This window comes from Amphibalanus amphitrite, unplaced genomic scaffold (assembly GCF_019059575.1).
Source record: "Amphibalanus amphitrite isolate SeventyFive unplaced genomic scaffold, NRLGWU_Aamphi_draft 000534F_arrow, whole genome shotgun sequence".
Taxonomy (NCBI): Eukaryota; Metazoa; Arthropoda; class Thecostraca; order Balanomorpha; family Balanidae; genus Amphibalanus; species Amphibalanus amphitrite.
The window spans coordinates 18,225-30,218 of NW_024882028.1; the positions used below are offsets into that span (position 1 = coordinate 18,225).

At 51.0% G+C, this 11,994-nt stretch overlaps 2 protein-coding genes across 2 annotated transcripts; both read left to right on the forward strand.

Annotated features, from left to right (window-relative positions):
* Positions 1 to 523: 523 nt before the first annotated feature.
* LOC122393424 (cuticle protein 7-like) lies at positions 524 to 1,054 on the forward strand. Its single transcript, XM_043389407.1, has one exon. The coding sequence runs from the start codon at positions 524 to 526 to the stop codon at positions 1,052 to 1,054; it is 531 nt and encodes a 176-aa protein (XP_043245342.1).
* Positions 1,055 to 2,572: 1,518 nt separating this feature from the next.
* On the forward strand, positions 2,573 to 11,338 carry LOC122393405 (BCL-6 corepressor-like protein 1; the record flags this gene model as incomplete). Its single annotated transcript, XM_043389360.1, has 6 exons — positions 2,573 to 2,877; positions 7,478 to 7,538; positions 7,828 to 7,932; positions 8,713 to 9,713; positions 10,044 to 10,340; positions 11,096 to 11,338. Coding segments are annotated over exons 2-6 (1,707 nt in total), but the record flags the coding sequence as incomplete, so codon positions are not given.
* Positions 11,339 to 11,994: the final 656 nt, after the last annotated feature.

Genomic DNA, 11,994 nt, shown 5'->3' on the forward strand with positions numbered 1-11,994 from the left:
ACGCGCCACGCAGCTACTGGCACGCGTAATGTTCTGACCGCCGCACCGGGGGACGGGGGACGGGAACTAAGCAGTAAGCACCGTAAATACGAGCAAAAAGTGGCAGCGCCGGAACCACCCAGCGTCGCCACGAGCCCACACCGAACGAAAGTGCAGCTACGCCCACCGCTGCGCTCAGACTGGACACAGGAGTTGTTCGTCAGCCGCGCAACGCCGTGACGTAAAACCGGCGCCCCTGTGAAAGTGGATTGAAGTTCAACTGCTGTCGATCGGTCCGTCTACATCCGTCACAGGCCGATCGGACCGCCCCGGCGCTGCGGGAGGGTGTGGTTTTCTAATTGTGTTTTTGCCACCGCCGCCCGGCATGAGTTGACAAACTTCCTAGTACCTGCCCAGCAGTTCCTAATCACGTTTAGTGTTTGGGTTCGTGATCACGATAGCTGCCGATATAAGCTGCTGCCGTCGCTGACATCAGCACAGTTCCAGCTTCAGCTCAGCCCCAGCAGCAGCTCACAGTCCGACCATGAAGGCCTTTATCGCTGTCTGCCTGCTGGCGGTGGTCGCCGCCGACCAGAAGGTGCGCCCGGAGGGCTCCGGACGGCCGCAGCCCGGCGGCCGGGGCGGCTACGGCGTCTCCCCGGGCGGCTTCAAGACGCCGGTCGGCAGCAGCGACTACGAGGTCGAGGAGTACCAGTACCGGCCGTCGCCCTACGCCTTCGACTACGCCGTCCGCAACGCCGAGACGGGCGCCGAGTACGCCGCCAACGAGAACAGCGACGGCACCCAGACCACCGGCTTCTACACGGTGGCGCTGCCCGACGGCCGCATCCAGACCGTCAAGTACACGGTCGACGAGTCGGGCGGCTTCAACGCCGAGGTGTCCTACGAGGGCGAGGCGACCTACCCGGAGCCCAGCGAGTACGAGGTGCAGCCGACCGGTCGCAAACAGGGCCCCATCCGCGACTACAAGCCGGTGGCCAAGGTGCCGGCCTCGTACCGCAACGGACCCGTCTACAGGTCCAACGTCGCGAAAACGGCCGCCTATGAGGAATAGACGGTACCGCTAGGAGGGAGGCCCTTGCCGATAGCGCCGCGCACTAGGGCGATGTTTTGTTTTATCCATGTGCACACTGTATATGTACTGTGTTTTTGAATATATTTTGATATAGTTTGTACACAGTCAATTTTCTCATCTCCGATCACGGTTATCAGAGAACTGTAGGTAATGAAATTTGTAAAACACTAGGCACCAACCATTATATGCAATCATACAGTAACATTGCACAATTGCACGCACGGTATATAGAGCACTATTGCACGGCTCCAACTACGCTCACAGTCATGTTCATCATCCGGTTACTCATCCCGATACGGCCACACGGTATGTATCCTTTCATATCCTATTAGGTAGGTAATAGGTTTTGCATCCTATTATCATATTCTATCCTATCCGCATACCTAGGTATATGTAACTGTTGGTCCTATCCAAGGCTATGTAAGCCGTCCTATCCTATGTCATATACAATAATATCCCACGATCATTTGTCCGTTGCGGGAAACAGAGTTACCTGGTCAAATAAATTTGTTCGGAGGGCCTAGCCATGGATGAAGTAGGTAGTAGGTAGAAGGTAATCCATGGCCTAGCTAAATAAATACATATGGCAATTTGCTCGCTATCAATTCACCTAACCAGCCTTTGCCATCTCCAGACCTTCCAGCCCGGTCCAGGCTCCCTGGTGATCCCATTGATCCCCCGGAAGGCGACCCCATGGATCCCCTGGAAGGTGATCCCCTGAAGGCCGTCCGCGATGGGCAGCCGGCTGATCGTGAGATATACCTACCTATTTGTGGTGCTTTATTTCGATAAGACGACACGTCTATTTTTCCACCGAAGCGCTTGCCTTCCGGTCATGACGCGCCTGTGGGATCGGTGGGATCTATACCTACACTGTGTAGGCAATAGGCATTTTACCTAGATAGGCGCCAAAGCCTGACTGAAGGGACGAGTGGCTGGCGACTGACTCCTCTTAAGTCCTCTAGTCTCAGCCATGCTCCTGTTTGGCTGATAGCATAGCATAGGGTTGAGAGCAGCCGCCAGCCCTTGCTCATACTTTGGGAGCAGGGCTGCGGAGTCGATGGATTTTCGGTGACTCCGACTCCTTCGACTCAGAACTGTCGACGACTCGACTCCGACCGACTCCGACTCCGCAGCCTTGCTTTGGAGTCTGGGTCATTTGGGAGGGTACCTAGCGGTGACCCACCGACGTGCATAAGATCAGAATCAGCCAGAAATGATTCCGTGCCATTTCCCCAGTGAAACATGTGGGTATTCCGCTCCGATGTAGGTCATCGTGGAATTGCAAATCGGGTGCCATGCTAATTGACCCAGTCACCCATATCTTAGGCAGAGGCGAGATATAAGAAAAATGAGATTTGAATGGCAAGACTGACCGATTAGCAGCATCAACCACAATCAAGCACGCATTTTTCATGGACCAAGCAACAAGTTATGCTCACCTTTCGAATGTCGCGGCTTCGCTTCGTCCCAATCGCAATGCTTGGATATATCCGATATATCACTGCTGATACATTATTTGTTAGCTTTCAACGCCACCAGAGCTTCCAAATTTGCGAGAAAATCATCCATTGTCAAGATACCCGTGAACTAAGAGGCGTAAATAGAAATATTGGCCCTCGCCGCACACCTGCCCCTTCGCGTTTACGAAGGCGCTCCCCGCACAGCTGAGAGTGGAAAACAAACGGAACGCGCCGTGCGAGTCGCTGGCAAGATGGCGAAGATGAGTGGGGGAGTGAACGAAATCCCAGGACACTCCTGGGCCAGTTTTCTCAAAGACAACACCCCTAGCTCGTCTGAAAGTAAGTGTAAATGAAAAATGCGCATTCAATCATACGATTTTTGTATTTCATAGTCCAGAATATATTGGAAATTTTGTGAAAACAGCGTCAGAAGTGTGCCACATTTCCTGGAGAGACGTTTGTGGCGCGGCTGTTTTTTCCTCGAGGTTTTCTTTTAAATGAATATTTTCAGCATATTCTGGGCTATTTATTCTTTTTTCTTCAAAATAAGAATTGATGTTCTTATTTTCAACAGTATCCTGATATATTTCCAGCAAATAAAGCTCAGGTTTTTATTAGAAAGGCAAGGTAAATTTGGTCATTTTCAACTTCCTTCCGCTTAGCCAGCAATGCATTTTGGCATGTTTTCTACACCTTTTCAGGTTTTAAGCTGTTGCTTTCACTATTTTTTATGCTTGTTGATGGTTAACTAGAAGTTAACTGTAATGGCCAAACGGTGCAAATTTTGCATTTAGGTAGGTACCTACGTTATCTTGAGTAGGTTCAGTAACAGTAAAATTAGGATTGCTGAATATGTGTAAGTAATGCCTTTAAAGAAACTGATTGCTGATGTTTTTGTTCCTATTTTCATCAGACAATTATTAAGTTACTTGTTGTAAAAATGATTATTGATTGATAAATGTACTGCATTTAGGAACATGCCCTTTTGATTGCAATGCAAATGCCGTGGGAACCAGATATACCTTTTATTTGTATTGTGGATATGCTATAAATTCTAGAAGCATTTAATACAATGAAGTTAAAGAATGTGTGTAAATAGAATATGTGCAAGCATGTGTAAATCTACAATTTCTAAGATTGTTATGTAGATATTATCAACGCTTTTGTGTGTGACATGATTACATGTTTTAGTTGCTGGTTGCTTAATTACCAGCTGCCTTGCTGATTGATGAATGTATTGCATTTAATGAAGCAGTGTAACTTCAACATCCACATATTCATCATTAAATGTGCTTAACTTGTGCCCTCAAAATCAATACCTACCTAACTTCACTAAGATGTTAAATGTTTACTGACAATCAGGGAACCTAGTGAAAAGGGAGAGGACTGAGAACTCATTATCTAATTAACATCTTCATTGTGGTGATCTGCATGATTCAGCCTTGGTTTGGAGTATAGATTATCACACTTGAAGAAATGGCCAAGAATGTGCTCATCCAGTGGCCCAGTGATAAAAGTATACAAATATTGGTGCCTTAAATCACAAAATACCAATAAAAATGTGCCCTAATCATATTGAGGATACATTTTCAATATGCTTGCCAACAGCACCCTCATATTGGATGCCATTAATGTACCTAACATCGTGGTCAGGTGATTGTATTTCACTGTTATAATTGCAAAGGTGGTGCCTAGTTGGAAGTAGGTCAGAAACTGATGGTAATTTTTGCATGGATTTGTATGGACTGAATTTCAATACTGAGCATAATGAAGACATGGTCATGGCCTGAGAACTTGTGTACTAAATTCTGCTTTCTGAGAACTGGCCATGTCATGCTCAGCTCATGCCATTCAAGTGTACATTATATACAATGTCAACAGTAACACAACAGTGGTGCAGGTAGTATTTCTTGGCATTTGGAAGAATGGTTGATCGACTTGGAACAGTTTGGATGCAAATCCACTTGGAAATATTTGTTGTACCCTCTGGATAGATATCAATGAAAAGAGGCTTATGGTCAGTTTAAGGGGGTCTGTGAAACAACTGAAACCAGCATGTGCCATTCTTTGTCTGCAAGCATTGGCTAATCTTGTGACAAGGGTGTCAATGGCATGTGTTTGTCTGTCATTACATAGAGGCTCTAGTTGACTACATTGAACAATACAAAGAAAAAGTGCAGTTATTCTTTTCCCTGTCTTGCACATACACTGATCAACAATGTTCTGTCAATTCTAAGACACCCTGCAAAGTTCTCGTCGTATCCATATTAGCATCTCATTCAGCAAAGTTGAAACAGGCAACAGCAACTCGATTCATAAAGATATATCACAAGAAAGCTTTAGAAGGCAAGTATAGGAAACTAATATGAATGCTGCAGTCTTGAGCAGATAAGAAGTACACAATACCTAGTCAATGGCCAGTCACTCAGACGTCAGAACGCGCCACCGTAGCGTCACCGTCACCAACGCGCTCACCAACGCGCTTTAGCTGAACTCGGTCAGCGATCTCGGTCCTCTCCGTCGTGACCAATGAATCACCTCCCAGTCCAATGCTTCACCCACCCTATTCAGTGGATACGATACTCATGGAGGCAGAAACTAACTGAATGAGGCTAGCGTCTGCCTTCGAAACTCAGCAAAGGCAATTGTCATAGAAAGGGCTGTCTTTTTCACGTCTTCATCAACCTTATTATGAGGCTACGGTTTTTCATCCTCATTTACAATGAGCCTAAAAAAAACTGGCTTACATTGGCTCCCATTGCTAAGAAGACCTCTTTCGGAAGCTGATGGCATTAGATTTCCTATCCCTGTGACTCAGGAAGTCGAGCTTAGGAATATGTTTGGTAGCTACGCATTTGGACTGAGTGCGTAACGTTTTCTGCATCCTCGGACAATCTTTGAATCGCAACTATGTAATTGCCAAGTCAGGCATATGAATTCTCAGTGCCTCAATCGAATTAATAGGATTCATCGTATAGGTTTCAGTAGGCATTCGATCTTGTTGTCCCGTAGGTCACTACTCACTAGCTTCACAGTGTCTGCCTCGGATCCTCAGTGGTTAGAGTTGAGGTTCGGGTCTCTCCGGCGCTTGACATGAGACTGTGGGCGGTGGTTGAATTGTAAAGCCACAGCCAGTTTTAGCCAGTGAGTGGACCGTGTAAGGCTCGTACTACATTTCTAATTATATTTTTCAAACGAAATTTTATATGTGGTAGAATTCAATGGGGATGCGTGTGACAACCCTCGATTCCTTCCCTGCGTGTCCGCTCCTGCATTGACGAAATAAGGTAATGGACGGCATGAACAACTTTAAATGTTAGTGAAGCTTACTCTTTACAGTTCGATGGCATCATTCCCTCGACTTACCTTGACTTGACGCGACCGGAGTACTTCCGGCAGGACGATCGTTCGGTATGTTCGTTAAGTTCGCCCGACTGCTACAGGATGTTGAAAGTACGTCCCAATAAACTTTCCATCGTCGCAAGTCCATTGTTGCGACAATGCGAAGAGGAACGGAACTGAGAACTGAGTGGTGCAATCATGAGACCTGCCCCCGCACCAGTGTTGGAATTTTTGTTTTCGGTCCTTGTCCCGGAGACTAAAATTTGTGCGGAGAAACGACCAGCTTTTATGACAACCTACCCATCATACAGAAAAGGAAAATTTAGAATATTCTAGGTGCTGGAGCATAAATTTGTAAGCGAGGACAAAATCTTTTGGACCCGGCTGGGACCAGAGAAGGGTCTTATTTCCATCACTGCCCCGCACCTAGCGCCCGCTCCTGGCCACCAGCAGTGTGCCGGGTAACATTCGCTCATAATGACGACAGTCCGAGCTAGCAGTGTTACATCAAGATCTTATCCTCAATTATGAATGCCATCTTTTTCCTCAATAACCTGACGATGGAATAACAGGGCAGTGACATGATGTACCTGATAATGAAGCTGTCCTATGTTTAAGATATGTAAACCGTGACAGAGATTACGTCAAATAGAGAATGACCTTATAACGGTCTCGCCAAGTATCCACAGGACGTTTAAGCTGGCACTGGCATGCTGGCCAGTTTCATTCATTGCGCGAAGTGGTCTGTGGCTGTGCCCTTGGCTGTGTTCGTGCCATGTGGACTTGTTAAAAGCAAAATTCTGCAGCCGTCCCGGATTGTCCCGATTAAAGGCTTACAACAATGCCATTGTGTATTATTGTGGTTCATTGCCTGGCTTACATCAGAAATACATCCATTGAACACACTATGGCAAAATAAAAATGAAGCTGTCTAGTGCCCCTATTTATTAAACGAATCACTTTAACATACAAGAGATATCAAACCACATACACCATGTATCAATCGTGCATTTATACAGTGACGCCATTGAGTATACAGTTTTGATCGTGATGCTTGCTTTTTTTAGCTGATTTCGTACGAATGTGACAAAACACTCCTCTTAATACCAACCGATTTTTTTTCATCAGTCGCCCGTCATTTTTTATCTTTGCCGATGTAATTGTTTTCACAGTGACTACTAACCTACATTGTTTGATCAGTGAGATTTCATGTCTGGCCTCGGCCGCCCCGGATGCAGGACTGGCCGCTAAATGTCGCACGATACTTGGTTGACCAAGCGGGAACGGTGGCGTGTAGGCCGCTTGTAGGACCGACTTGTGTGCGGCTGCTCGTGGCTACGTTCAAGTGACATGCAATGACACCGGCTATGGTGACATACTCAAAGGTGCTGCAGTGTCTTGGAAGGCATTAATTAGTTTTATTTAATTTGGGAATAACAGATAATACTTTGGTGTTTTTCCAATTTGGTGTCACTTAGATGACTGGGTATTTGTAGACCCTGAATGTGAAATTATCCTTTCCCGTACAATTACTTGCGTCGGTATTTGTGATCTTGCGAAATCCTGCTAACCGAACTACGTCTTGTGTGTTCCTCAGATGCGCGGACGGAAAAAACGGCGGAAGAGTGGCGACATGCATACGAAACTCACGCTCGACGGTAGGTTGACGGACGTGTGCCAGTAATGGAATCCCACGGTGTGTACCAAGTGCCTTTCAATGCATGCTCAATTCGACTGCGAAACGCATAGGTAATCGGCGCCAGCTTTTTCTTTGATGCATTGGCACTGCCTACATGCTCTCTCAGTTAATGCCAATGTTTTTTTTTTTTTACTACCGTCGTAATCGACGTTCTTGTATCCTGTTTAATGCAGTTCTCAGTTTGTCTGTCGACGTCTGTCGAGGTTCCGCCGTGTCCTGACTGCCCCGCCCTGCCCCGTGTTCCGTAGACAAGCCGCTGCTGGGCGACATGCCCAAACTGGAGGAGTTCGCCACCGTCTGCTGCAGGCTCTGCAAGTGTCCGGTCAAGATGCAGTCGGTTAAGGACCACATGGGTGAGTGTGGCCCGCAGCTCCGCCGACGCCGACTGGGGTGGACGATGGGAGCGGCGAGGTAGGTAAACGGTTCGCTGGTGTGGTGACTAAGGAGTAGGAGTTCTCTGATGGAATGGGTAGGATCTTCTCCGTTGTTGGTCATAGTGTGAAGTGTAAACCTTTACTGTGTGTCGATCTTACTGTGTTATTGAGCCTTGATTGCCATGAGAGTTGCCAATAATTGATGGTACTTTTCATGGAGCTGTCACACCTTGTGTTGGTTTATTTGTGGTTTTGTTTCAAAGGCAAGTTTCGACATAAACGCGTTTATATGACATGCTCATATGAAAGGCGAAGCTATGTTTACTCTATCTTCATTTTGTCACACTGGCAGTCAAACGCCTACCAAGTGTTACTTCCTCGTGCCAGAACGTCGTTATATTTCTGTGCAGCAGTATAATTCGTGACCCCGTGACGCTTGTTACGGACCGTTGCGTGACGCGCGTGATGATGCTAGTTCTGATCTCAGTCACGCCCTGATGTCACATCTGACCCCTATCGGCAGGTGGCTATCACCTCAGTGTGTTCGTCCGTTTATCCGAGCTCTGATGTCTGCTTGATCTAAAAGCTATGCCACGCTTCGTGTTCCTCTCAACCTAGCAAAACAATGTCGTGCATGTGTGCAAGTGTGTGTTGGGGGAGGGAGGATGAACTAGCTGGTTTGATGTTGGTATTGATTATTGAACCATTGGATAATATTTTTGAGTAAGTATACTTGAGCCGTGTGTTTTATGCCGACAGCGCTGCGCCACCCAGACTACAGCGCCGCCCGACTGCGGGAGGAGGCCGAACGGTTCCAGGTGAAAATCATGATCAACAGCATCCCAGAGTCGCTGTTCGCCGCCGTGCCGTCCTACAAGTCGCACATGCTGTCGCCGGTGCACGTCACGTCTCCGGTGGCGCCGTGCGTGCCGGACGTGGTGGACGACGACACGGCCGCGGTGGTGGACATGATCGGCTCCCTGGCGCCGGTGCCGAGCGTGCCGCCGACGCCAGCGACTCCGGCGCCTCCGTCGGTGCCGTCGCCGTGCCCGCCGTCGGTGCCGGTGGTGGTGCCGCCCCCGGCCCCTCCAGTTGTGATCAAAGAGGAGCCGCCCGAGGTGAAACAGGAGCTGGTGGTGGGTGGCGTGGAGGTGGTCTCCTCAGAGGAGCCGCTCGGCGCCGTGCTCAGTCTCAAGACAGAGGTAGTGCCCGGCGCGTTCGTGGATATTTTAAACGAGTTCGAGAGCGACGCCGGCGCGGCAGACGAGACGGCGGCGGCGGTGGCGGCCATCTCTGGGTCGCCGCTGGCCGCCGCGCCGCTCGAGCCCGAGCCGCCCATGTCAGTGTTTTCGTCGCCGCCGCTCCCGCCCCCGCCGGCGCCGGCGGCTCCGACGCCGCCCGCCGTGTCGCCGCGTGTGCCGTCCAAGGCCGAGTTCAAGAGTGTGCCGTCGTCGCCGTCGCGGCCACTGACGGACACGGCCGACGCTAGCTCGATTAGTGAACACTTTGCCAAAATGCGTGCGAGTGGTAGTGGTGGCTCTCTGTGCTCGAAGAAATCTAAACTGGGCCACCAGCCGCGGCAGTACGACCCGAGAAAACATTGTGGTGTGTGGATCACGGAGCGAAATAAGAACTGCACGCGAGTGCTCGACTGCCGACAGCACAACCTCGAACAGAAGTCGAAGGTGTCCCGACCGGTGCCCTTCAAAGATCTGCTGGCCCGTTTCAAGGCGGGAAAGACGCGAGAACGAGATACGATCGTGAGTATTGGTTGGGTTTGGGCTCATGTAGGGGACCATGTTTTCTGTCAGTACCGGCTGACCTCGGCTTTATGTGGTTGATTTGTTAATTACCTATAACCTTATTTGCCTAAGCCAAAGGGCGTAAGTTGACAAGCTAACAGGTTTTGCAGCTGCTCTATGCTTGTCAGAAGCCAAACCAGTGCGTTTTGTGCATCATGTGTTTCATTCATTAAGCATATTGTTCGCTTTTAGTGGTTGACTTTTTACCTTCAAGCGAAAGGTGGATGTCGGCGAACGCATGCTTTCGCAGTGACAATGCTATCGCTGAATACGCGTCTCTCTTCTCAGAAACCGATGTCGATGCGATTCGACCCCAAATTTGTGCCACCGGAGGGTCACCCGGCCTCTGCGGCGGCGGCGGCGGCGGCGGTGTCTCCGTCACGTCAGGGCGGCATGGTCACCTACCACAACATCACCAACTCGCCCGTGTTCCGGAGGGACCGCTCCAGCTCTGCTGACGACGACGGCATGCCGCCGCCGTCGGGCGTACCTCCGCGCGCCGCCGCCGCCGCCTCAGCCCGTCCTCCTCCGCCGCCGCCTGAGCCGAGCGTGCCGCGCATCCCCAGCCACCCGCAGCCGCTGGCGGTGAGTGCAGTACTCGCACGGTGAATAAGTATCTGGGAGAGTTTAGGGCTGGAGATGGGCCGGGAGAGGTGCTAGTGAGTGGTTTTGCAGGCTGGGTTTACGGACGTGCTACGGATAGTTTGGGATAGCAATATCATAGACTGTACCTCGTTTCATCGGACGCGTAATATATCACTTAACGTGCCCTGTCATTGAACCAGATGATAGGACGTCGAAAGCTGTCGATCTTGACTCAGTTGGTCACTATCGTTTCGCCTTTGGGTTGCACTTTTGCAACAAGATAAACATCAGCAGCAATCATTGTGCCTGGACTCTGAGAAATTAGAAGTAATTGGCATGATTGAAAATGTCTGCACTAAATGTGTTTGCGGTCGCCAGCCGGTGTTTAGAGCGTAGGCACTCGGTTTTCACCGTGCCAGCGGTAAACACAAAGTCTCCGGCAGATGGTGCGTGTCCTGGCTAGTTTGTTTTGACGTCTGGCTCACCAAGCGTGTTAGGGATAGCGCGGTTTAACGTGTGAATGTAACGTGGGCTCGGTGGCGAAGCATGTGGACCGTGAGGCATATTATCAAGCAGAACTCGAAAGCACAACGATGGGACATATTCTTAGCAAACCCCTGCACTCCCTCACAAATGTGGGTCCATTCGCGATGCACCGCTGGGGGCGCGTTGGATTCTGCATTCTGCATTTACTCGCGCTGTTTGACATGTAGTCTGGTATTCGCGCGTCTGACATTGGGCCGCCGTTTTCCCAGGTGGGCGGCGCGCTGCACCTCAGCAGTCGCGGCGGCTGCCTCAGTCTGGTGGACCAGACCAGCCAGCTGCGTGCCGCCTTCCGCAGCATGTTCCAGCCGGCGCGGCGCGGCCAGCAATCGCTGCTCAAGGTGAACCAGACGCGCGCGGCGCCGGCCACCGCCGCCGCGCCGACCGCCGTCACGGCCACCGCCAACGGGCAGCTGACGCCCACCAAGCGGCCGCCCGAGTCGCCGGCCGCCGTCGCCGCCGCCGCTGCCGTCAAGAAGCAGCGGGCGGCGGCGGCGGCGGGCGCGGCGCCGGTGGCGGCCCGTCCGCCGGCCGCCTCGGCCGCCGCCGCCGCTGCTGCCGGCGGCACGGCGCTCACCGTGCCTCTGCAGCAATCGGGCACCGCGGCGGCCGTCAACGCGGTGCTGGCGGCGGCGGCGGCGGCAGCCGGGGGCGGCGCGGCGAGCCGGCAGCACCAGCCGGCGCAGCAGCTGCAGCCGCCTCCCCAGCAGCAGCAGCAGCAGCAGCAGCAGCAGCAGCCGGCGCTGCTGAACCTGCCGCCCGGCGGCCGGAACGTCACCCTGGGTCAGGTGGCCGGCCTGTCCACGCAGCAGGTCAACATCCAGCTGCCCAAGGGCGGTCTGCCGTCCAACATTCGGCTGACGCTGCCGAGCAGCGCGCTCTCTCAGCTGCAGGGAATCTCAAACGATACCAAGATGATTGCCATCAATTCCAATAATAAAGGTCAGTTTGGCTGCCGCCATATGCCATCCGATCGGCAATGCTCTGGTCGATTTATCCAGGAGGTACTCCGGCAGGGATGGGCTCATTTCATTTTCCTGATGCAACCTACCCACGGAGATGGCTTAGATGGTTAAGTTCGATGTTATGCAGTTTCACATTACTATTTATG